The 27,908-nt window shown below is 33.4% G+C and overlaps 1 protein-coding gene and 1 pseudogene across 6 annotated transcripts in view; both read right to left on the reverse strand.

Moving 5' to 3' along the window:
• LOC145288655 (leucine-rich melanocyte differentiation-associated protein-like) overlaps positions 1–27,542 on the reverse strand; it is a 212,776-nt gene extending 185,234 nt beyond the window's left edge. For 3 of the 6 annotated variants that reach the window (XM_080136349.1, XM_080136350.1, XM_080136348.1), the window contains exon 1: positions 25,598–27,412. In XM_080136349.1, the coding sequence (XP_079992475.1) occupies positions 25,598–25,719 (122 nt within the window). In that variant the 5' untranslated portion in view covers positions 25,720–27,412. Of the gene's footprint in view, positions 1–25,597 lie in introns of all 6 variants that reach the window. The other 3 variants (XM_080136347.1, XM_080136346.1, XM_080136345.1) reach the window with 3 other exon arrangements.
• LOC145242233 (5S ribosomal RNA) lies at positions 5,442–5,558 on the reverse strand (annotated as a pseudogene).
• Positions 27,543–27,908: the final 366 nt, after the last annotated feature.

Genomic DNA, 27,908 nt, shown 5'->3' on the forward strand with positions numbered 1-27,908 from the left:
GTGTGCTTCTCAAATCATCAGAGGAAGGTCCAAAGATAATGGTTTTTCATGATTTCCTTGAGGAGAATCATGATTTGCTATCTTTAGAGCCACTCAGGTAAAGCACTCAGATCCTCATTCCTTTAGGCTCCAAGGTTCTAATTTTTCTCCTGCTGGTGCCAAGCATTGTAATAAAACTGCATTTTCTTGTAGATAACATTTTATCAATATTTTAGTCACAATATTTAATTAAAGACATTTTGAAAAATGTTCTCCAGTGACAATACAAGTTGGAATCTATAAGTTTATCCAGGCAAAGTAAAATAGGTTTTCTCAAAATGGTAAGCAATGTAAATAAATTGTAATAAAATTGTCCTAGACAAGACTATAATAGCAAACTATATTGGTCAGAATTGGTCTGCAAGGAGAGAAAGTTGATTATACCACATATCCCAACTGAACAAATATATCAAATAGGATTTAAATTTAACATAACCAATTCCATAGTTTGCAATGATATCAAATATACCAATCATGCATTTTCATGTGAAAGTGCAAGAGTAAAAATGGAATAAAAAGATAGTGATAATTGCATTTATATATAAAGTATATATAATCCATTTTTGAGACAGACTCGATGTGCAGTAAACTGCAAGCTGAATGCGCACAACGGAATCCGAGAAAAGAGGGGGGGGGTGAACGACAGGCATAGAAAGAAGACCAGTTGTGAAAAAAAAAGAGAAAAAAAAAATAAAATGAAAGAAATGTAGATAGGGCAAGAATGCGGGGGATACTTCTTTTGGTCAAGAAAGCTGTAAACACTAATTGACCATGATAGCCCGCTGAGCGCGTGGGTGGCGGAAGATACCAATGAAATCCCAATTAACAAAGCGACTATTGTCGACTACCCTAGGCGGTAAGTGACCCTTATTGAAAAGACACGTGGCCTTTGTGGAATTGGATTCAGCGGTTTTTATGTTCTCTCAAAAATAATTAAGTAAGACATTTCTGTTTTTACGACATGTCAAGTTCCATTAGGCCCGCGCCGGCCGAGATTGAGAACGCCCGAATGCCAACAGAGGAAGAAAGATGGCTCCTTTTTTGGGTATAGGCCGCCTGGCGAAGATTTGACGGACAGTGAGCCCTTAATTCTGATTGGCCAACGACCCGAAACGGGAGGAGACCCAGTCCACGCCCCCACAATATAACTGGAGAGTTTTGAACACCACAAAAGATCAGAGAGATTTGGTTCCTTGGGTCCAACGAGCGAAGATCCCCCATCGATTGACCCTGTCACGAAGATAATTGAGTTTTTTTTGTCGGAGAGAGAAGAGAGAACCTCGCAGTTAACAAGTGGCCAGTCCCTAACTTAACAGCTAATTACGATTGTACCCATAATTGAAATACAAGGAATTTTGAACAAAAGAAAACAACTATTGACTTGGTCTTTTCAATTGTTTTGCATGACGAGTCTGTTACAGGAAACCGGCCACTGACAGTCTCATCAGGAAACACCAGAACCGACAACCGGGGTCATTCCACCACTGGACGACGCGCGGGTGACGTAAGTGTCACATTTTAGCATATCTTGATTATTGTTAAATAGCCAATTTGCCAGGAACAGAGAAACAAAAACAAAACAGTTTTATCCTATATATAATATTTTGGTTGCAGAAATTCCCCTCTGGGCCAAATTACCATAGGTTTGTAATAATAGATGCCAGATACAAATTTAATATATCTAAACTATTATCCACCATCTTATGTACAATGCCGTTTCATACATATTTATTCGTTATAATAATAAAATTCTATATTTCATCCTAGGAGCACCATCACCACGATCGTCAAGACATACAGATGAAGTAGTTCATATTTTCCCCTCTATTACAAAAGACCTCCCTATGACCCCACTCAACCCCAGGAAATATTATTCCCATTATACATATACTGCCGGGTCTTCCTTTGGAAATGTCTCATAAACTAATACACATACCATTACCTTTCCTTTCATTGTTAGAAAAATAATAATTTCTCCCTTACAAAGATGTTATAAATCTCATTGGCTGCGAGTAAACAAATTGCTTATTTCGGAATATGACTCTTTGTAGATAAATGAACACACTATACGTTTACAAAAAAAATGGTTGCACACTATTCACCCTGCAGTCATTTTTAACGTGAAACAAACCAGTTGTTTTTTTTTCTCTACATCAGCACACAATGTTCAACACACATGCACACAAACGTACGCAAACACATATGCATGACCCGCAGAAAGAGATACACATAGAGAGAAAGAAAGATAGAGACTGAAAGAGAGACACAAACAGAGCAAGAGAGAGAGAGAAAATCATTGTAGTGGTGCTAAACTTTTGACCTCATTACACTCACGCCTTCCGTTACATTTTAATGTCATTATTTCGAAGGCTCAAACGTAATTCAAGACTACTACACTTTGTAAATAAACAAACACACCTCATAAAATACCTCATACTATACACACTGCAATCGTATTAACGTGAAACAAGCTAATTGTTTTTTTGTTTGTTTTGTTTTTTCAACAACAGCACAAACTTAAACACGCACGCACACACAGGGATAGAGATAGAGAGATAGAAACAGAGAGAGAGACAGAGAGAGAGAGACAGAGACAGAGACAGACAGATAGATAGAGACAGAGAGAGAGAGGGATAAATTCATTGTACCGGTGCAAAAACTTTGAGTCATTTCATTCATGCTTCCTGTTAGGTTTGAATGTTTTTTCGAAGGCCCAAATGTCATACTTTCACCATGGCCCACTCAATTAATTTTTTTTTTTTTTTTTTTTTTTTTTTACACAGAGATCACCACTTATCAAGGCCCGGAAGCCACTCAGGGATAAGGGTTATTGAAAGTACATTACGTTAGTGAGGAGATTTGATGAAGTGTTTACTTAAGGGGGCGGTTCATTAGGAATTTGTTAACATTAGACTTGAAGACATCCAAGTTGTAGTCCGGAGGGAAGCAGGCAGACGGAAGAGAGTTCCACAGGCGTGCAGTTCTAAGAAAGAAGCTTTGTTCATGAAATCCGCGTTTTGATTTAGGCACAGATATAGAGTGGGGGAAATTTTTCACAGTGGATTAAGCTAGACGGGTGTTTTTTGTGAAAGATTGGCGAGGGGGGACCAGGGATTGGAGTTCAGACGAGCACCTGCCATGAAAATAACAGTAAAACAAGGATAGGCTTGCAACGTCTCTTCTGTGGGAGAGGGGTTGCATATGTTCCTTTTTTTTCTACATCTACTTTTCTTGTAGTGTCCAACGTTCGCACCTCACTAATGCATGTAAATTTTTTATCCTTTAATTTTTTTACGCTCGAACCAGTACTCACAGCTATTTACATTTTTCTATAAGGGTTTGCTTACTTTTTATAACTCTTCTTTTCAAAAAGCCTCTCTTAACTTATATTTTTTTTTATTTTTGCACACAAATACGTCATAAAATAATAATGCAAAATAATAATGCAAAATACCATTGAATTTGAAAACTATTTGTGCACACTTTAATCTATTATAACTATTACTGGATTTGTTTTGTTTTTACTTTTTTACGCAAATAGGTCACAAACGTTACATTATGTGCAAATTTCTTGCCAACTACACCCTTAATCACAAAATGGGGTGTCTATTCCGAAAGCGCTTCTTAACATAGGTAGGTTGGGGGGTGGTCCACTCTGAATGTCGTTCTTACGCGAGGGAAGGGGTTCTGCTAGTAAAAAATAAAATTATTTCTTTGATTATTTTTTCACTTTTATTCTTATATACTTTGTATATATTTAGCAATTTTGTAATTGACTGTCTTCAATTTAAGACATGGGTGTAAAAAGGAAGTTAATATCCAAAAATAAACCACACTGAATTCGTCTTGTTTTTTATGTTGCTTACAGTGATCTTAATTTCTTAGTTTCATAAGCAAAGCATACTCATATCTAGCATCGGCTCCTGCTGTGTTACTCATCCTAAATATACTGAAAGTAATAAATATACTGAAAATAATAAATATACTGAAAGATATTATTGATAGAGTTTTACTTTTTAAAAAGGTGTTTTTCAAGACATTGTGAATAACAATAATTAACGGCTAAAATCTAAAATTTAAAACAATGAAACATGAAAAACGTGCAAAACAAAAAGAGTATCAAAATTATTAAACGACGGCCATCTTTTGTTTGAAAACAATGGATAGGCTTTTGTCAAGTTTTGTTTGAATATAAAAGATTGTTTAACATGAAAGTCATAGTGACACAAATATTGCGATATTTGTTTTTGTTTTAGACAAAATTTTTCATTATGTATCACTTTTTGAAGGTGGAGTTAAACAATTTTCATCATCTCAAACTTCTAAAGTAATGAATTTGTTCACACAACTCAGAGTACACCAATCTATCTGGCACAAGGCTATAAAAATTAACTATTCTCACCATTAGATAGTCGCTAGACTCTGGAATTCTATTCCAGGTCCCTGCTTCCCAACTGTACTGACATGCAGAAGTTCAAGTGTAACGTGAACCGACATCTTGCTGCCCAAATCCCTACATAGTGCCCCAGTAGTTGCTGCCCCTGATAGTAGCCCCCTACACCAAAGTGGCAATGTGCCTTGTTTGGGGTGAAAATGTAATTAAAGAAAAAAAAAAAAAAAAAATTAGATAGTCGCTTGGAAATGAATGAAGAATGAGAGTTAAAAAAAATTATTATTTCTTAAACTTTGAAGATAAAGTTTTTCAATAAAAAAAAATCGGACTGACCAGGTGATGAAATCAATATTAACTTGAAATACACAATCAGAGATCGGAAACGGTATGACTCACCCTCCTCTTCTCAGCAAGAGGTAAAATAAAATTTTCAATTGGGGTTGTGTTTCAATATTAAATAAACAGAGAAAAAGTGCCATAAAACAAACAAAACTAAGATGTACCTATTTACTATGCCTCCCCACGGGACAGAGTTAGACACCAGGGTCGTTTTTTAACGTGGAGAAAAGGTACAAAAATAAAAATTGTCTCAGTCATGAAGGATTTCTCTTCCACCGAAAGAGAACAAGAAATAGAAGTGCAGCATCTGAAGAACAGATACTACACTTTGATCTTGTCCCGAAGGCCAAGAATAGACTCTCGAAACAAGAACAGCAAAAAAAAAAAAAAAAAAAAAAAATAGAATGAATAATGATGGAGGGGGGGAGGCCGATTTTAGATTATGTATTGCATTCTTAAAAAAAAAAAAAAAAAGAAAGAAAACTCGAAATTACACAAATAAACCTGACACCGATGAGATAACTGCAGAAAATACAAATATATTATATATCCATAGCCCTTGAGCCCCTAGAGGGGTATAGGCCATCTACAACTTTGTAGATGCTTTTGTAGCAAGGAGTTCTTTTTGCAGGGTGAGGGTGCTGGCTCCACGCCCAACCTTCCCAGAAGGTACATACAGCACCTAGCCTTCCCAAATGGTTACCCATCTGGTACTGGCCAGGCTCAACATTGCTTAACTTCAGTGATCTGGCGAGAACCGGTGTGTCAACGTGATTTTGCCGTATGTATATATATATATATATATATTACTGCATACGAGACGCCATTTTCAAGGAGACAGATATAAACAGAGGCTGAAGAGAGTCTGACATAGGTGATCAGTTATATCTTGGATTTGAAACCGACGATATCGCTATTTTTCTGATGTTCTGTAACACACATATAAATAAATATTAGGCTCTTATTTTGAAATTTTCTTAATAATAGGGCACTCTACTGGAGGTTCTCTCTCACTAATCTTACACAAATAAAAGTATTTTCACTGTTTGAATGCATTAAATTAAAAAAAAAAAAATAACAGTTTAGAAACCAGAAAAAGTGCATCTTTTTTTTTTTAATAAACATTTATTTAAATTCTAATTCCCATCCCATATAACAGTCTTCATCAAGAAGATGCTGTAATTGTTTTCCTTTATACAAAAATTTAGAAAGATAAACCATTACATTACTCAATTCTGCAATTTACTTCATTTTATCATGAAAACGTAATGAGCAATTATAGACAGCAACATTTAAACTGTCTCTGTAGGTAGAATAATAAGAAGCATGGATGAAGTCGTCTCAACTCCTTTCCATATAATAATTATCAGAAATCTTTTCACACACCGTTTGCCATGGCTTATAGCACTCTGCCTGGGAGTCTAACATTCAGATTGGCTGAGTAACATTCAGAAGCAACATGAATTAGAACAAATACATTGAAGATACTGCCAAAACTGCTGTAAAGAAGGTGGATCCCTCCTACCAGGCTAGAAAACGTCTTAGACCTGCCAGTATCCTATATCTTTACAAAGTCATCATTCACCCGTGCATGGAGTATTGCTGTAATATCTGGGCTAGTGCACCAACCACTAGTCTCTCCCTCTTGGACAGGGTTAGAAAAAAAAGAGACTAACTGTCAATCATTGTTGTATTTTTTTTTTACTTTGATGGAATGTGCTCAAGTAAAATGATACAGTGGTGGCCACATTAATGTAATTACACCTGAGCAACAAGACAATCAGCAAAATTCCACTCCTTCACTGTGGATGTCTCTAGATGACAGAGCTTTTTACTCTAATAGCTTCTCTCCTCAAGCCACTACCCTTTGGAATTCCCTCTTTGCACCCCGTTTCTCTGACTGTACTAAGATGCAGAAATGTAAACAAACATACTACTGCACAACTCCCCACTTAGGGTGCCTCCTATAAATTTTACCCCTAATATCTCAGTGGCAATGTGCCTTATTTGAGAAGAATAAAAAAAAATTTAATTTAAAAAGAACAAAACAAAAAAAACGACAAAATGAAAAAATAATTCAAAAACCTGAAAGGATATCAGAAATTGATCAAAATTGGAAGCAGCAACATCAACAGAATTTTTTTTTTACAGCAACATTCATTTTTCAAGCGAAGAAGTTTCATAGGAATATGAAGTTCACAAGCAGTGACCAGTCGCATGTTTATCCCAGTCAAGAAAAATGATGACATATTTTTTCAGTTTTTGCAAGGAGGTATCAACGTCCTCTTGCATATAGTGCCTGGTATTCTCAAATGGTCACCCATTTGGTACTGCCCAAGCTTTATTTTACTTAACTTCTGTGTTCTAACAAGAATTGATGTTTCAACGTGATTATGCTGTATACAATAAGTGAAGAATGGACAATTATAAATACGAATGTCAAAATAATTCTGAAATGGGGCAAACCATAAATTAAAAATATCGTTTAAGAAATTGAAGACAAAAGGAATAACATAGAATGATGCAACTGATTTTTATTTTAAAGTGGAACTGCCTGTAGTGAACTGTATATGTAACATTGGCACGTTACTGTAAAAAATCTTAATGGTAATCATTATGAGAAACGTTCAGCATAAGGTGTGATTGAAAAGGATACTAACGTCTTCTGTGAAGAGAGACACACTTGGATTAGTGAGTTGTCAAGATAAAAGACAGTGTTGGGTATTTTAGATCATCAAAATTCTACTAATTTAATTGTGGCATTTTTGTCACTTTTTATATTCTTGACAAAATCTCATGGGCTTATTAACACATAATTTGAACATTTGAGTATTTTTTTTGAATAGAAATTCTGTATAGAGCTATCTGCATATGGACTATTTTAAAACATTTTATTTGAATGTCACAGGATGAATATCCAGTTTTTTGCATATCACTATATGGTCTTTATGCAGAATAAGAACCATGCTATCATTAGAATGTTCAGGGTAGTTTATGTATAATGTGCCTAAACACTGAGCTAATGAAATTGCAGCAAACATCATATAAGAAAACATTTGTTACCATTCATTTATTATGAAAAAAAAAAATATTTATCTTGATTTGAACAAAAAGAAAAATCATTAAAAAAAAATTAATCAAAAATAATTTTTTTTTTGCTCTCAGTTGCTTGTTATCCAAAAAATAACTACTCATAAAATGTGTTTTTTTTTGGGGGGGGGGGGGGGGTTGGATTTTAATTTTTTTAAAGTTATGTAAAATTTTTCCAATGATTATCCATTGTATTGTCTTTGTAACAGCAAACAGATTTTTTTTACGTTAATTTTTCATTCAATTATCTTTGTAATAACAGAAATAATATATTTTTGATTGAAAGAAGTTGCCAGCATTTGCACAAAAAAAAAAAAAAATCATGAAACTTTCATTTGACACTTTCCGGCAACCCAAAAAATTCTGATGATAGCCTGGTTCTTAATCTGCATAGGTACCACTTAATGTATCAAGAATTAATTATTCTAAGTTTGTTTTACAACAAAGCAAACCATTTTTTAATTATTTAATGTCAGTTGCTATTTTATCCATAATTGGAGGGTAGAGATTGTGGGTTCATACTTTTTCCAGCGGTATTATAGCATCAATGATTTTATACGATAATGCTTTCAAAGAATTTATTTGAAATCTAAATATCATTACAACCTTGTAGCCATGCCACTAGTAAGGGTGCTGGATGTAAACGTTTTATTCTGGGCTGACGTTATACGCCTGATAGTCAGGGACCCAAACCTAGGATTAACCACTAAGGAGGCTGTCCTATCAGCAGGTGCAAAGTACTGTATTGCCATTTGGTGAATGGATTCTGGACCATGCAGTAGCTTCTGGTGGGGCCTCTCGATACCATATTAGTGGGTAATTGTTACGGCTTTACCTTATCATGTTCTACAAAAAAAAAAAAATTCTTTTTTTCTTTTTCTCTCTTAGTTTTCCCTCTCTGTCCTGCTTTAAGCAAATCTGACAACCTAGTCCACAAATTCCAAAATTTCATCATGACAAGTTTCAAGAAAAAATACACAATTAAACCCGGATCTCCAACTTCCAACGTAGATCCTCACTATCATGTCTCCTTCTTCAACATCAGGAGTCTACGTTCTAACATTCCAGAGGTTGAACCCCAATTACAGGAGACTAAACCAGACCTTATATTTTTAAGTGAAACTGGCGTTGGACAGGCTATTTCCCTAGATGAGTTTGCAATTAAAGGATACTCTAACTTAACTTCCAAATCTAACCCCCAATATCGCCATGGGCATGGAATATGTGCTTATATTAAAGATGCCATTCCATGTGGTAGAGACATCTCCAGAGAAGATCCTAACTTACCCTATATGTGCTTCCGGGTTGCACTAGCTCAAACTACTGCATTTATATTTACTCTCTATCGCCCCCACAACAGCGGAGTTACTATCTTTAAAAGTATATCTGAGAAAATTGACCAAGTCCTATCTTCTTATCCCTCAGCTAACATTCACGTATGTGGAGACTTCAATGTTCACAATGTGGAATGGTTAGCTCACTCAAACAAGACCGATGATAAGGGCAGGTTCTGTCATAATTTCTCTATTGCTTATGATCTCACTCAGATTGTTCACGAACTCATCAATGTGCCCGACAATGATGGCCAGTATGCGAGTCTACAAGACCTTTTTCTTACAACTTGCCCTGAACTGTGTTCAGCTTCTGTTCGGTCTCCTCTTGGATGTTCTAACCACTCTGTTGTATCAATTAAGATAAAAATGAAATATAATAAGTCCCCAGACGTACCTCTCCATCGTACAGTATATCGATAATGCTGACTGGGATAGCTTCCGTACATTTATATCGGATCTACCTCTGCATTCCATGTTTAAAAAGGATGTGTCCTCTATAGTATCAAACCTGATGGAATGGTTAATTGTAGGTATAGACCGTTTCATACCCTCGAAAAAGTTCCAGCAAAAACTTAACAGCCAGCCATGGTTCTCTCCAGAATGTGCTGCTGCCATTGCACACAGAAATCACTTTTTCCACTGCTTCCAACGTAATAGATGTATGGAAATTAAAGCCCCTTTCAGCACTGCAAGCAACCATTGTAAGAAAGTAATAAAGAATGCAAGAGAGTTGTATGCTCAGTCCGTCAAGTCAAAAGTAGCTGAGCAACGGCTTTGTTCCCACCAGTTTTGGCAAATAGCAAACAGAATCCTGAATAGAAGCGTGTGCTTTATCTCAACTATCATCAATGGACCTGAGGTAATCTCATCAGCATCAGACAAAGCCAAACTCCTTACCAAGAACTTTGCAGCTAATACTACTCTTTGCAACCAAGGCCGTCAACCCTCAATATTTTCTCCTGTATCAGAAAACATGCTATGTGATATACATATATCTGTACGTGATGTTGCCAAGCTAATCAAAAACCTTGATTCCAGTAAAGCAACTGGCCCTGACGGTATTCCAATTATAGTACTCAAAAAACTTCAACCAGAACTAGCGCCCATACTTACAAAACTGTTTAAACATTGTCTTAAGGAGAATAGCTTCCCATCACCCTGGAAAATCTCATCAGTATGCCCTGTATTTAAGAATTCAGGTGATTGCTCATCCCCCTCTCAGTACAAGCCAATAAGTCTCCTGTGCGTCATGAGTAAGTTGCTGGAATCTGTTAAATAAAGAAGTAATCAACCATCTTAGAAAAAATGACCTTAGTGACACACAATATGGTTTCCATTCTGCAAGATCTACAGCAGATGTGCCCTCAGTTATATCTCATAGGATTAGCGAATCTCTCGATGGAGGCAACCTTTCTAGGGCAATTGCTCTTGACATATCTAAGGCCTTTGATAGGGTATGGCATAAACGTTTACTTCACGAGATCTCTAGCTTTGGTATAGCTGGAAATGTCTTCTCAATTATTAAATCATTTCTTTCTGATAGGTTTATAAGAGTAGTAGTTGAGTGGCAAAAATCAGAAGCTCACAGTATAAATGCTGGAGTCCCTCAGAGGTCCATTCTGGGCCCAACTCTTTTCTGATCTACATTAATGATCTTCCAAATCACATCCTTACATCATTTGTAGACATTTATGCTGATGACACGACCATTTATGGTAGCACATCTAAGACAGTAAATAACCAAGTTCTCTCCGATTCTCTCTCCTCTGATCTTGAGCATGTGGTACAATGGGGAAAGGAGTGGCTGGTTACTTTTAATGCATCTAAAACCAAGCTTCTCTCTCTACATCATCAACGTTCTGATCCACATCTGGCATCAATTGAAATGAATGGCTCTCATCTTCAGGAGGCCTCAAGTTTTGACAAACTTCTGGGCTTGATCTTTATTCCTGATCTTAAATGGAACTCGTACATCAAATCTGTTGCCAAGGCCGCTGGAAAAATGGTGGGATCCTTCTATCGATCCAGTAGATATCTCACTGCTGATGCAATTCTCTATCTATATAAAAGCCAGGTACGTCCAAGGATGGAATACTGTTGCCACATCTGGAAGGAGCTGCTAGAAAGGACTTGTCCTGCCTTGATAGAGTTCAAAATAGACTTTGTAGCCTCGTAGGAGATATCCTTTTCTCTTCTCTGCAACCTCTATCTCACAGAAGAGATGTTGCAAGTTTGTCTCTGCTGTATCGTTATTTTCATGGAAAGTGTTTGACTGAGCTTCAGTCTATGGTCCCCCCCCCACCAAACTTTCACAAGAAACCCTCATCTAGCTGAAAACACTCAATAATCCCCCCACTCTTTATCTGTGCCTAAACCTAAACGTAGATTCCATGAACAAAGCTTCTTTCTTAGAACTGCACGCTTGTGGAATTGTCTTCCATTTTCCTGCTTTCTAGCTGACTACAATATGGTTGTCTTCAAGTCTAATGTAAACAAGTTCTTGATTAGCCGTTCCACTTGTTAACAAATTTACCAAATTTTCATTTACTAACGATTACTATATTGTCCAATTTCTACTGTACACTCTTTAACTCTTATCCTCGAGTGGTCTCTTGGACTTGATAAGTGGTGATGCCTATGTAAAAAAAAAAAATTCTGATAGTCAAAGAAATTAAAAAACAAAAAAAAAAAAAGATTTCTCACCAAATTCTCTCAAAGTGTTATGTACCATAAAAATGCAAAGTTCTGTTATTTTGATGAAGAAGAAAAAACTAATCGACATAAATCAGATTACGATTATAATCAAACAACAACTGTTTCTATGGATTTACTTCATATTCACATCAAATCCAAAGAAATATTATCATTTAAAATTTGATTTTAAATTTATGAATTAAATCGTGAATTTATTGTCATGAAAAAACTGAATTTAACACAAAATTAGACTTTTTTTCTCTATGTGCTGATATGAAATAATATTCAATCAACTATATTATTAATGACTTTGTTACACTTTATCTAACGTTTAAGAGGATGTTCACATCGCAAGTAAGCTAAGTTTGTGAATCATGCTAAAGTTGTAATCTCATTCTGTTTTTTGCTGTTTTGCCCTCCTTTCTTAATTTTATAGACAAATATGTCTGTCTCCTAATGCATTACTCATCTGAAAGTCAGCTGTTTATTCCTCAACTCATTGAGCTCAAAACACTCAACATTCTAACTACATAAGCTTTATCTTATTTTTGTTGTTAAAATGATAAACTGTGGTTTGAATTGAACAGGAGGCATAATGTAATTTAACATAAACAATAAAGAAAGACATTAAAAGAAGCACATTTTATTCCTGGATGCCATCTTTATTAATTGTCCACGTTGTAATACCATAGAAAATGGATGTTTCTATTTCAAATTTTGCTTTTGTAGCCAGGATTATGTCATTTAGAAATTAACCTATTTTTTTTTTCTAGCTGAGGATGAGATATCCTACAGAATGTCAAATATTCACTCACTATCTCAGCGATTCCACAAAGGACCTATGAAACTCCACGGATTGAGAAAAATATCTAATCAACAAATATGTTTTCATAAAGCTGATATTTTTCTGGATAGGACAAATGATTAATTTTTGGACAGAAAACCCAATTACATATAGCAAATCTGAATTCATAAACATTTCTATGAAAATAGTGTTTATTGTATTTTAAATATAGAATTGATCCAAATGAGATGAATTAATAAGTACTGATAAATATTCAAAAAGTAATATTGTGCTACATAGTTCAATACAAATAATAAAATCACATTGTAAGAGACAAACTTTAATTTACTCCTCCAATCTAGCATCCTTTGGCAGACAATGTTCTTTTTTTTACCGTTTCTTTCAAATGTTCTTTTTTTATGTAACATTTTGTTGACTTCGAAATTACAAGTTCCTTTTTGAAAACGAGACTGCATGTCCTCTTTTTCGACAATCATTGATGGACATAAGGTGAGTTTATCAGCATCCAACAAAGCAAAACTATGTGATAAAAACTTTGTATAAAACTAAACCATTTTCGGTCAAGACGGCCTACCTTTGAATTTCCTTAAATGTTTCAATATTGAAATATGTAATAAAATCACCATCATATTGTTCAATATTGAAATATGTAATATAATAATCATTATATATTTCAATATCAAAATATATAATATAACCACCATCATATGTTTCAATATCGAAATATATAATATAACCATCATCATATATTTCAATACTGAAATATGTAATTTAATAATCTTATTTGCTTATGATTAACAAATTGTGTCATTGTAATATTACACTTGACATCATGTTACATTCTTATAGGATTTAAATTAAAACAATACATTGGATTTATGATGGATTAAGTCTCAACAATAAAAATGTTAATCCTTATCTTTGTTTGAGCCACAATCTATTTTATTCAGATTTACAAGAACGACAGGACAAAAAAAATCTGCTTGAGTTTCTAGATTTTTGTCTGTTTTTCATACTCTACTAACTGATCCTCCACACCCCTCTGCTCCCAAACACACACGGCAACTCCTCAAGGAACACTGAAAAATAAGCTTTGTTTTATTCTTAAACTTTTAGCCATGATTAATGCATTAACTTGTCTACTTTATAAGATAACCTCTCTTTAATCCAAGTTTTCTAAATCTGCCAGATTTCATTCCAAAACAATCAAGTTCATTTCAAGTTAAAACCCATTAACAATAGTTCATAGTGAAGATTGATAAAACCTATAACTGGAAGGCAAAAGGTTCAAACTACTATTTAGTATATAAGAATGTTGATCCCAGTAGACTTTAAAGTACATTTGGTGGTGAGACCTCAATTTTGGAGCTCCTCTCATCTATGGATTAAATAGAATTTACTTTAAGCATGATAGATGGTTGGATAGTTGTTTTTGTTTAACAGCTTATCAACCGTTTTTGGGTTAGTTAATGCCGAATCCAGTAATTTTGGAAAAAATTTATATGCTTCAAGTTCTTTATAGTTTCAAATATTTATTCATGGAGTTTGATTTAGTTGTTTTGTAGAAGAAAATTGTTGTTCTTGTTTTTGACTGCAGAACATAATTGACTTTTGCAAAGGGAAAGGCTAAAACAATAACATCAATGATTAGTGCATTTTTGATTAGGAAGCCGGTATCTTTCCCCCCACTCTATATCTGTGCCTAAATCAAAACGCGGATTCCATGAACAAAGCTTCTTTCTTAGAACTGCACGCCTGTGGAACTCTGTTCCGTCTGCCTGCTTCCCACCGGACTACAACTTGGATGTGTTCAAGTCCAACGTTAACAAATTCCTAATGAACCGCCCCCTTAAGTAAACACTTCATCAAATCTCCACACTAACGTAATGGACTTGCAATAACCCTTATCCCTGAGTGGCTTCCGGGCCTTGATAAGTGGTGATCAATGTGTAAAAAAAAAAAAAATCTTCAGACAGCCTAATCTGGTAGTATCAGATACTCTGACAGGTATTACCACTCCAGATCAAAATATATCTGGGTGCAATGGTAGCTAAGGGGCAACCTCACAGTTCCAATAGAATCTTACCACTGGATGTATTTTAAGTGTTAGAGTTATCGAACATGGCGGCCTTGTTCTATATATTTAGTTATTTCCCTTGTCTCAGGTAGATATTCAATATGGCGTCCGGCTATCAGTAACACGTGTTCATCTAATGTCGTAGGATATACTAAGTGAACTAACATTGGTAGTAGAGCATAGTTTTTTTGTCTGATAGATATTATATCTGTTCAATTTACGCCGAAAAACAATTGAAAAAAAGATAGTGTCAATTGCAAAACAGTACCTATTTTGCAGAATAAAGAAATGAACATCGAATGGAAACAAGACATAAGTTTATGGTCTATCTTATCGGATTTACCTCAGGAAAAACAGGGCCCAACAGTATTTTTATCATTGCCATAAAACATACGAGAATGCATTTGACACTTAGACATCACAGATATTGGCCGAACTGATGGATTAAAAATAATTACAGACAAGTTGGACGAGATATATTTAAGGGATGAAAACAAGATGGCATACATGTCATTCAAGAAATTTTACAAAAAAGCTATCGGAATAAACATAAAAGACTTTTCGGTGCGTTATGAATTCTTGTACCAGAAATTACTGAATTTCTCTGTCAGAAGGGGTTCAAACATTTTTTGTTTAAATGCAGTGAATGTATCAGAAGAAAATGAAAAATTAGCAAGGACAAAATATGGAAGTTTAACTTTTGCAGCAATGAAGGATACTTTAAAAAAAGTGTTTTCTGATATTTCTTCGTTGGAATGCAAAACAGTTTTCGCTATCAAATATTAACACTGTTCACCTCTCATTAACTAATTCCAAGTCCTGTTATCGAACATTGATAAATGATTCCATTATAAAAATGTGTAATCTTGTAAAAGAGACACTGGGTATGGCACTATTGGATTCTGCCTGTTCTAGAACTGTTACTGAAGAACTTTGGTGGAATGTATTTTTTGGTATGTTAAATGACCGAGATAAGAGGTTAGTGAAGACTTTAAATCCAACAGGATATTTTGTTTTGATGATGAAGAGGAGGCAATTAAGGTAATTAAATTTTCGGTAACTATAGGAGGTGTAAAAGGTGTCAGAGCATACATAGAGACTGACACTGTCAAAAATGATTTATCCTTGTTACTAAGTCATAAATCAATGAAAACTGCTGGCATGGTACTAGATTTTAAAAGTGACAGCTGTAAGATTTTAGGTAGATATGCAAAAGACAACTTATAGTCTTCCATTAACAAATATGCTTTTGCAGGCTGAAAAGTCACCAAACTTTGTGTTACATTGTGAAGCCGTAGAAAAATGCTTTAGAATGAAGGCTGAGAAATTACATAAACAGTTTGCTCATGCATCAAGAGAGAAATTGGTATCATTGGTGAAAGGCAGTAGGGGCTTTAAGGATAAGGAGTTTCTGGCTCTTATTAAGGATGTCTTTGATTCCTGTTCAGTTTGTTTAAGGCTTAGATCCTCCTCTTCATCTAGTGGTGGGACTGGTTCTTGGAAACCGGTTTAATGACTTAAAAGAATTCAGACATAACCAATGCTTGATTTTACACTTAATTGACGCATCCATTCATTCTGAGAATTTGCTGCCAGGTTGATTAAAACCAAGGAGAGTGAAGAAATTATTTGCAACATATTTTTAATGTGGATAACATATTTTGGAGTTCCTAAACACTTCTTAAGTGATAATGGCAGAGAATTCAATAATCATGGGTTATAGAGAGATGAATGAAAAAATGAATATCAAAATTTGCCCTACAGCCATTCAGTAATGGTACTGTGGAACGTTATGATTTAATATTGGCTGAAGCAATGGAAAAAAAAAAACATTGAAAGATGAGCAATGTGAACCAGAAATAGCTTTGGCTTGGACTGTTAGTGGACATGGCCCAAACGAGCTTGTTTTTGAATCCCATATTCAATATAATACATACGTCGTCAGTTTTAATAGAGCAGTTACCCAGATTAGATGCTGCAACAACCAGTGATATGGTTAGAATGAATTTAAATGCTTTACATTCTGTGAGAAAAAAGTTTATGGCGGCTAAATCAAGTGAAAAAATTTGGAGAGCACTGCGATTTAATATAAGACATTATGCAGATGGACAATTTTGGACAGGGGGCAGCGTTTATTATAGATTATAAATAGATATATTATAGATAAAAGATGCTGTGGCACTGTCAAAGAATGCATCCATGTCACTTGATGAAGATAAACAAGGACCTTGAAGGCCAAGGAATAAAGAAAATGCAATTCTTTTAAATAAGATGAATGAAGTCTTGAAAGAGGAAGTTGAAGATCAACATGATGAAAATTCCAATAGTAACAGGAAGGAACTGAAAGACAATGCTACAAGGCTGAGTAAAGGGAAATATTGGAATATAAAATTCTTGGAAGTAATGAGTAGAAAAAAGGAAAGATTATGAGTACACAACCAAAATCAACTGGAAACTATGGCCATTGGTGGGATATAGAACCAGCTGCAGAAAATGAATGTCCAGTGTGTATCAATTGGGATAAGGTTGATCAGTGGTGAGAACTTCCCCAAGTAACAGAAAGAGATCATGAAGAACATGTTTTCCTTATAACTGAACAAGAACAAGCAAAAGATGTGATTGATGCAAAGAAGAAAGAAATAAAAAACATGAAAACTCATGAAGTGTATGAATGTGTCCCTAACATAGATCAAAAATACATATCAACAAGAAACTCACACAACCTAAAAACAGACTCGCCAACATGCAGCCGTAAAGCTATGTGTCTTGTAATGTTAGCAGCTTCCATTAAGAATTGGCAGGTGGAGACCCTTGATTTCACTTCAGCATTTTTGAAAGGTGATATGCTTGAGAGAGAAGTATTTCTCAAACCACCATCTGAGGCATGTCCAGAGTCACAAGTGTGGAAGGTGAAAAGATGTATTTATAGATTAAATGATGCACCCTATTCATGGTACAAGAGAGTTACTCAGGAATTAGATGACAATGCACTGTTTCTTTGGATGACTTATCTGAGAATTTGATGGGTATTCTGGCAATGCATGTAGATGACTTTATATTTTGTGGAAATGATTATTTATTAAAAAAAAATGTGATTTCACAATTAAAGAAAATATTCAAGGTTGGAATGCATGAAAATGGAACCTTAAAATTTCTGGGATTGTGTGTTAGACAAACAGAAGATAGGATCATTATAAACCAAAACAATTATGTGTCATCTATTTCTCTAATAGATATAAAGAAAGGAAGATCCTGAAGGAAAAATAATGAGCTGAGTGAAGAGGAAAAGACAGATTTAAAAAGACTAACAGGTCAAATAATGTGGGTATCTACCCAGACTCGACCTGATGTATCATTTGATGTGTACAGGATAAGTAATACCGGAAAATCTCCTTAACTGAAGTTACTTTTTGAAGCCAACAAATCACGATTAAAGCTAAAATCAAAGACAGGTTTCATATCCTTTCCACAGCTGGGAAATCCTTCAGATTTGAGTATGGTTTGCTATTTGGATGCTACCTATTCCAGCTTGGAGGATGGTTCCTCACAGGGTAGATTTATCATCTTTGTTTATGGTAAGATGAAAAGCCTGGCTCCTATATGCTGATCATCAAAAAACTTGATTGAGTGAAAAAGAGCCAACTGGAGTCCGAAACTCTTGCACTCAGTGAACTTGCTGATGCAGATGTATTGATAGCTGCCATGCTGCAAGAAATCCTCAGACTACCCAAGTTGCCTGAATTACTTTGCAAAACAGACAACGCATCTTTGGTAGAGACCTTAACGTCATCAAATCTTGTAAGTGACAGACGTTTGAGAGTTGATGTGGGAGTTTTTAGGACCCACCCCCCTCATTGAATCCTCCTTGATTCAAATAAAGTATGCGGCTTGGTAAAAGAATAGGACATCTCAATATTAATAGGTAGCGAATTAACCGACAGAAAAATCATACCACATCAGATGATTTGGTAAATGGGGACAAAGTCAAATGTCTTGGAGAACACCTACAAGATAGAAGAGAAAAACCCTACAATATTTCCATCAAGTGTAGTAAACTATCCACAAACCAATACGAAGGTTGAAGGAAAAAGCAGCAGGGTAAGAGAGAGGCATGAAAGGAACAAGATGATTGACCTGTCCTAATTATTTATAAATCCTGAAGTAATAAGTAAAATTCAAATTTTTCATCCAAAACCCAATACAAAATCACAAAAGTAATGATAAACCTACCATTAATGTTTTTACTTAATGGAAATTGATTGTGAGCAACAAAAAAGGTGACAGAATTGCTTAACGTTTCAAAGAAGTATTATCCAAAGAAAAGTTAGAAAAAGTGGCATTTGGATGAATACTTTATGTATGTTAATGGTATTTTAATGAAGAAATGGAAACCTTTGAGAACTAGCCGATGCCACACCAACTAGTACTGTCAACGACATATTGATTGAGATATTGTAAACAGCTTACAAGATTCCTCTGAAAGTCATGGAAGTATAGTAAAACACATTTACAGGCCAGTAATTCATGAAGATATATCTGGTTATTGTCAAAATTACTTACATGTCAAGTAGTAGACAAACAGATGACACTTGCTGTTCCTTTACATCCAATTCCTGGTTTTGAGATACGTCTTTGCAAAATCCCAATCAACTATGTTAATCCACATTCAAAGACCAAACACAAAAACAAATATGATTTTTTATGGAAATCGTAACAGACAAGTCATTGATGTAAGGAGCTAAAAAATACTTCAAAGTCAAAAACTAATGATTAGATAGGATAGATTCCAACTGAGAAAACAGCAATTTTTTCTCTTTTGTCAGAAACATCACTCATGGAATGTGAGGACTAAAGAACAAAATAAGAAAAGCAAGAATCACGAGGCTATCAAAAGTAAACCCAAGCTCAACTTTCTACTTTCCATGTTTACAATCAGGTTTTGAGAAACAATTATACTTCAAGTTTTTCTGCATAGTCAAAATACTGAGGACAGCACAATTTGACCAATAGTCAAATTTCATGTTAAAAATGTTTCAGCAAGCCGTGAACACTCTGGGCATTAAAACATTTAAATTTTAAGTGCTTACCATCTCCAATCTGAGGGAGTCCTGAAACATTTTACCCTAAAAACAATGATCCGAACATATTGCTTTGATAAGAAGAAAAATTGAGACAAAAGCATTCCATTCCTAAAGTTCACAGGAAGAAACGCCAAAGAATTCATTTGAGTTTAGTATTTGACCACTCGATACATTGTTGAATATTTACAATAAGATTTGACAAGGGAACCCTTGTTAGAATATATATGTAGCATGCTTTTGGATTCAAACCAAACAAGCACACTGATAAATAAAAGACTCCACACAGTTCAAGGTAGAAATAAAGAAACACTATGACAAAAACAGTCTCTGGAAACATTGCAATTGTAGAGAGTGTTTATTTTATTATGCTTATCTACATATATATATATATATATATATATATATACTAGCAGACTGCCTGTCCTTTCCCAATCGCAAAATAAGCTTAAATATGATATTTTAATTTATGTAGATTTCATATTTATTATTATCGAGCTAAAACTCTATTGGTTATTATAATATACGACATATATAGCAGTGATTTAAAAAATTTTTTTAAAAAAATTGTGACTTGAGTGCCATAAGCTAGAATCGAAACCAAAACATTTAGCACTCCAGCATTATTTGTTACCATCTGAGCTAACAACAGATGGATATCAAAACTTAAAACTTAAAACAGTTTAACATATAAATGTATATTTGCACATACACAGAGGAACATTTTAAGTTGATTTACACTTGCCAAGTTCCAATTTTTTTCAATTTTGACCCCTTAGCAGCTATTTTTACCAGCTAAAAAGCAAATTGAATTTGTTCCACATGTTCGAATTTCCTATATAATAAGTTTTGAGTTTATATACCAAAAATTAACAAAGTAGTTTGGTAGAGACCGTTCCACACACACAAGGTCACTTTATATATCTACATATATATATATATATATGTTACTTTGTATGTCTGAGGAATGGTCTATACCAAACTACTCTCTCTCTCTCTCTCTCTCTATATATATATATATATATATATATATAGCTTAGTGAGTTAGAAGAGAGCCAGTTCAATTCTATAAGAGGAGACTTCAAGATAATATAAAGCTCAACAAGTTTCATTGGAGCTTATATACACCCCATGTAATCACCTTTGTTCAACCCTGCTTAGAAAACACCTTTTGCCTTAAAATCATCATCATAATATTCCTCTTGAAATTATACACCACCTCAAAGTGCTGTTGTTGTCTTGGTTGCATCTCTCAATAAAATGCCCCTGCATAAATAATAGGCATCTTACATACAGATAAAATAGAATTACCACCCATCCACACTATACCTCCCCCTAAGCCTTAAAACATATACTACATACATTTAAGACTATGATAGAGACCCTATACACCTTTTTACATTACACTATATAATACTCCTTTATCTCAGAATTCGATATAACTTCTCCCATCATCATCTATAATTTTATTGATTTATTTTGTTCCTGATGAATCCCACGCTAGACGTTGCATCTCCCATTATTTTACCTAGCATCTTCTCTACTCTTCTGATGAGAAACATTAGGCTTCGAAATGCCTTGGCATAAAGAGTCCCCTCTATCCCCCAACTAAATGTTTGTATACCCTTATTGAATAAATGAACCAATCTATATTTACCAATATATAGTTTTTGTGACTTCATTTTCCATTCCTATTGTTCTCCTAATTTATATATATATATATATATATATAAATGAATAATAATTTCGCTAGATTCTAAGTTGCAAGGTTTTATTTATCATTTTTTCAACATATCAATTTTCGGTATATTTACAGATCTTTTTACGTGGAGTAATCAATAGATGAATGTTAACATTGAATTTTCCTTTACATAATCTCATCAGAAAAAAACAGAAATTTACTTAGAAATAAAGAAGCATGAACATGAAATGCTGAAATATATATATATATATATATTATATATATATATATATATATATATATATATATATATTATATATATATTATATATATATATGTAAGGTTTTTAGATTTGTATGGGTAGATTTCTTTCCTCTTATCTATTCACCTTTTCCTATATAATTGAGGTTTCCATTTCCTCATTAAAATACCATTAACATACATAAAGTATTCATAATATTAACATATCATAGTATCATATTTTATTTATTCATTTATTTATCTATACATATATTATATTGGTACTGATTTGGCCTCACTGCTACCATAAGCTTTTATACATAATATCAAAAATGCATATACATATTTCAAATACAAATAACAAACATACAAATATCTATGGGATCCAGCCTCTCCGGGATATTAGCCATTTCATATATGAACAGCATGCTTTACATAACTAACATATGTTTCACAAGACATGTGGACAATATCCTTATTCTCACATCTTGCAAAGAAGCCAATAAAATTCTCATTACCTTTGAAAACACTGAACAAGTTCATCCTCAAACACCCTGACACACTTGGATCCCTTTCACTTCTAGACTTCACCCTTAGCATCATTAAAACAGGACACACACACACTTCATTAGGAAGAGTGATTGCAGGGATATCTTCATAAATTATAAATCAGCTCTCTCCACCAAAGCTAAAATAGGATATGCCATGAATGAGACTAATCGCATCCATAGCAAAAGCACTAGTGACATAGATAAAGGTATGTACATTGGATGTTTTCAACAAACACTCAGACGGGATACCCTGCATATACTATATACCAACCCAAGACACTTAGGAAATGACAACAATACACACTCTCCAACATTTGTTTCTCCAAAATATACAAAATACTGTTAGAAACCCGCCCAATATATGTTACTGTGACATATATCGGGTGAGTTTCTAACAGTATTTTGTTTTATTTTTCAGTTGTTTTTAAGACTTCAAATATTTTAGGTGTCAATTTGCGGCTATTTTTCTTGTTCTCACTTAAAGCTAGACACTATGTTTTTCGAACTGAATAAACGTTTTAAAGCGAGTAAAGCCATTAAAACCTTTTCCAGATAGTTGAAAGAGTAAGTTATCTTGCCTTTGATAACATTTGTTATATATTTTAATTTTAACTACTTTTTCAAATCTTTGTGGATTGTAAAACATACCCAAAATTTGTGTAGGCATCAAACATTTTTTGTTTTTGTTTTATTAAATATTATTACATGGGTTATTAAATATTATTTCGAGTTAAAATCTAATGAGAAATACACATTTTGTATTGAGAAATACACATTTTAAATATGTAAACCTTAGGTAATGAATAACAAGTTATCCAATATGGCCGTTGCATTGGAACTTATGGCTTGTTGATATAAAAGCGAAACACTGTGATCGGAAACGGAAATAAAAACGAGACAAAATTGAAAATGTGAAGCAAAACGCATGAAATTTGCGTCATAAACGTTATTTATAATACATGTTAAAGGTATTTTATGAGCCATTCCTGTGAAGTATTGTTTTCTAGAATAATGAAGAACGTGTTCGTTCCGGTTTCCGTTTCGGGTCATGGCGTTTCACTTTTTATATCAACAAGCCATAAGACCAGATGCGACGGCCATATTGAATAACTTGTTATTTTTACCTAATGTTTACATAGTTAAAATATGTATTTCTCAATAGATTTTAACTCCAAATGATTACCCACGTAATAATATTTAATAAAACAAACATTTTTAATACATACACAGAATTTTTTCCCTCGTAATTAATCCACGCCGCCATTTAGTAACTTTGCCATTTTTACTTAAATGTAATTGTGTACTTACTCACCTGTAATTATACCCTACTAATGGTTTTGTTTTCAAATTGTTTATCAAGTTACGTTAAAAATATATGGCTGGTCAAAAAAAGTTTGTGGGTAGAAAAATGAACTTCAATATTACATAAAAATTATCAGATATGATCTTGTGTGTTTCTCATCTGTATGTATTTATTATTTTTTTTTTCATTTCCTTTACTCGAATACTTATAGAAATAAAATAGAGGGGATAAAACGAATTGTTAAATCAAATATCCTATTAAATGAAAAACAACAAAAAAGTAAGGTAATCTGGAAGAAAGAGAGAGCCTGTTTCTTCCGTTTGACTATAGGTGGCGTTACTGTCTGTCCACCCAGTTACGGAAGCACAAAATGTATATAATGGCACCCTTGAAATGAAAATAAATGTTTTTGTTATATTTTGATTTTAAACATGTTTTTTGTTTTGTTTTGTTTTTTTTTTCAAACATATTTACGTTTTTTTTTGTTTTTGCAAACATATTTAAGTTTTGTTACTTGTTTATTTTCAAACATTTACGTTTTTTGTTTTTACGTTTTTTTTTTGTTTTTGTTTTGCAAGCATAAACTAAATGTTTTTGCTATATTTTTCTTTTAAACATATTTATGGGTACAACCGTTTTTCCGCGAGTATTTTTATGCTCTTATAATAAAAACAAAATCAACGTTTTTTTCTTTTATTTTTTTATGGACCCCCCCCCTTTTTCTTAATTTTTCTGCACTTATTTTACCTTTTCCGCGAGTATATATATATATATATATATATATATATGCGACTGATCAAAGAAAGAGCCCACACACACACACACAAAACGTAAATATGTTTGAAAAAATAAAACTTAAATATGTCTGCAAAAAAAAAAAAAACATGTTTAAAATTAAAATATAACAAAAATATTTATTTTTATTTCAAGGGTGCCATTATATACATTTTGTGCTTCCATAACTGGGTGGACAGACAGTAACGCCACCTATAGTTAAACGGAGGAAACAGGCTCTCTCTTTCTTCCAGATTACCAAAGGGTAATCGTGAAGAAAGAGAGAGCCTGTTTCCTCCGTTTGACTATAGGTGGCGTTACTGTCTGTCCACCCAGTTACGGAAGCACAAAATGTTTTCAATGCCACTCTTGAAATAAAAAATAAATGTTTTTGTTATATTTTAATTTTAAACGTGTTTTTTTTTTTTTTTTTTTTGCAAACATATTTAAGTTTTATTTTTTCAAACATTTACGTTTTGTTGCTTGTTTATTTTCAAACATTTACGTTTTTTTTTGTTTTTTTTTTCAACTACTTTAGTAAAATATTATCTCCCTTAAAACAATGAATTGTTATTCCGAATTACCAAAATTCCACACATAAAAATCGAAAAATACTTACAAAATCAAATTTGGATTATTCAGACTTCTATTCCCATCTTGTTAGTTTCACATTTTCGCCAATGTAACCTACGACCTTCTTCGGGTTTTTTTTTTTTTTTTTTTTTGAATTTGGTAACCTTCTAGTCGAACCTGTGAATTTAGGCTCATAGAGTAACAGTTAACAGCGTTAATAAAAAGTACTAAGTAACCGTCTTCTTAATGTTAAAGGTTCAATCTTTACCTGGTTATGCCGACGGAATGAGATCAAGCGGCTATGTCCAAAAATTCAGTACGCAAAGTTAAGATGCCGACGTCTTAACTTTGCGTACTGAATTTTTGGACATAGCCGGACAAGCTATCCTGTGGATTAAATAAATCGTTTAGTATTCTGTATTCAAAGGTTCGACTATCGAGTTCTCAAGTTTAAAAAAGATGCACCTGAAGAGGGTCGGAGACTTTATCGGTCGAAACGTTGTGAAAATAATCAATATAAAAATATCCAAATTAATCCGCATGTTAAAACTGAATAAAAATTACATTTTTTTAAACTGAAAAAAAAAAGCAATTTTTTAAGCGGGAAATAATAATAAAAAGGATACGATATTCGGTTGTAAGTTAAATCAAGTTCGTCCAACCAATCTCCATACTTGAGCATAAATTCCATGGGTAATTCGGAAAGATCCTGATATGCCAAAGAAACTCTTGTGTGTGTCTGAGACATTTTGCAAAAAACAGCATTAGAGAAACCACCAGAAAACCACTTCAAAAAATAAAGGCGAAGGCAGCACCAGTTTCCTTATTATACAAAATAATATTCTTCAAAGCTGTCTGTCTTTATAAAGTCAAAATGATACATTGGTAACAAAAACATAAAAAAATATATTTTGTCTTTCTTTTCTCTTTTTTTTCTTCTTTAAATAAATGGTATTTTAAAAGAACCAAAACTTATTTGGATTTTTAAAAATGTTTTTTGTTTTGTTCTTCAATTTTCTAATGTTGAAAAAAATCTGTTCTTTACGAAGGAAGAAAATGGTATTGGCCAACAATAAGATGTCTTGTAAATTCCACAGATGTTTTCGTCTCTCCACTTCTCCTTTTTTTAATTTTCTGTATCCGTGTAATTATTCAAATTAAGATAATCTTGGAGCAAAGATAATCTTCTGCCTTTACAAGCCGGATCAAAATGTTGTAAATGAATGAATTCTTGAAATGAAAAAAAAAGCAAAAAGAGAGAAAAAAAAATCGTTTCTAACGATTTGGATTCAACTTTTTGTTGTTGTAAAACAATTTGTCATTTGTTTTTCTTTTTCTTTTTTTTTTTTTTTTCATTCATTCAAAATTAAACAATGACAGTCGAAAAAAAATCAGCCGACACACTAAAGTTGGTGTAAGCTTTTGTTTTGGAAATAAATTACTTATATTTCCCCTAAGTTGGGAGATATAATTGATAAGACATTAGAACAACAATAAAATGTTGAAAATGTAAATTATTCTCTTTAGGAGAATTGTTCTTGACAAAAAAAAACAAGCTTTTTTTTTTTTTTTTTTCAAAGTCGCAATTTGCGTACGTCGAGTTAGGACTTCAGTACTTCACAATTATCTGGTACAGAAGAACGGACCAAAAAAGAAAACGACAAGACAATACAAATAATGATGATAATAAGAATGACTCAAATGGAATAAGGATTTTCCTGACATATTAATACAATAAAATATGCCTTACTGCCAGTAGAAAGTAAGTCAAACTTATCAAAAAATTAAATGAATAAATATTCCTCTTCTTTACATGCTGTTTAATCTTTCTCTCTCTTTTTTTTTTTTTTTTTTTTTTTGTAACAGAGAAGGCAGATAAGAAAACAAAAAAAAATACAAAAAAATGGAAAACCTGTGTCGTTTGTTTTTGTTGGTAAATGTCCTCAAACCAACAAGATTTTAGTCTTGTTGGTTGTCCCTCATGTGATTACGCTTGTTTGTTTTTTGTTTTAGTTTTTGTTTTGTTTTTTTGTTTTAGTTCAGCGTGAGCAGCAGGTGATTGTTTTAATGCCTTGACCTTCTGAGGTCAGTCACATGATGATGATAAAAATGCACCTGAAAGATGGCTCCTCCTGGGCTTCGTCAAAGTCGGACATAAGAACCGGATGACTAGGGAGACATTATAGAAAACTAGGTACAATACTGGGCGGATAGAGAGAGAGAGAGAGAGAGAGAGAGAGAGAGAGAGAGGGGGGGAGTTAATAATTATATAGTTTCATGTAATAATTTAATACTCTTTTATCCCTCCTCCACCCAATTCTTTACACTCATTTGTTTTATTATTCTTTTCTGTCTATTATTTGTGAATACAAATGTACATTTTTAATCTTATCTGCTCTTCTTTCATAGACATTTGTATTCTCTTTATCTTTTATACTTTCTTTTTCCTTCTCTTCCTTTCTATTTTCACACTTTTCATTTTTCTTTCTTTATCCGCCTACCTTTTTCTTTTTCCTTTCTATTCTCACCTCTTATCTATCTAGTTATTGAGCTCTCTAGTAATTGAAGTAACAATTTCCATTTAGTACAAAGCATTGCTCTTAGTATTTAGAATAGAGCTCTCTCTGTAGCCATCAATGTACCAAAAAGAAAACTTATAATTCATTTTACTTTGGTGGTGGATGAGATTAAATGCAGTTCAGATTACTAACATGCAGTCATGTTTCGAATCTCACCTTGAAAAACACTCACCATATCTAGCCACATTGAAGAGAGATGTTATGGCAAAAAAATATTGTGGAGGCTTATATATATATATATATATATATATATATATATATATATATATATATATATATATATATATATATATATATATATATATATATTAGTGGACTGGCAAGGCCACAGGGGAGACAACCAAGCAAAAAAATTAAG

This window comes from Euprymna scolopes, chromosome 2 (genome assembly GCF_053919585.1).
Source record: "Euprymna scolopes isolate OS-2025 chromosome 2, ASM5391958v1, whole genome shotgun sequence".
NCBI lineage: Eukaryota > Metazoa > Mollusca > Cephalopoda > Sepiida > Sepiolidae > Euprymna > Euprymna scolopes.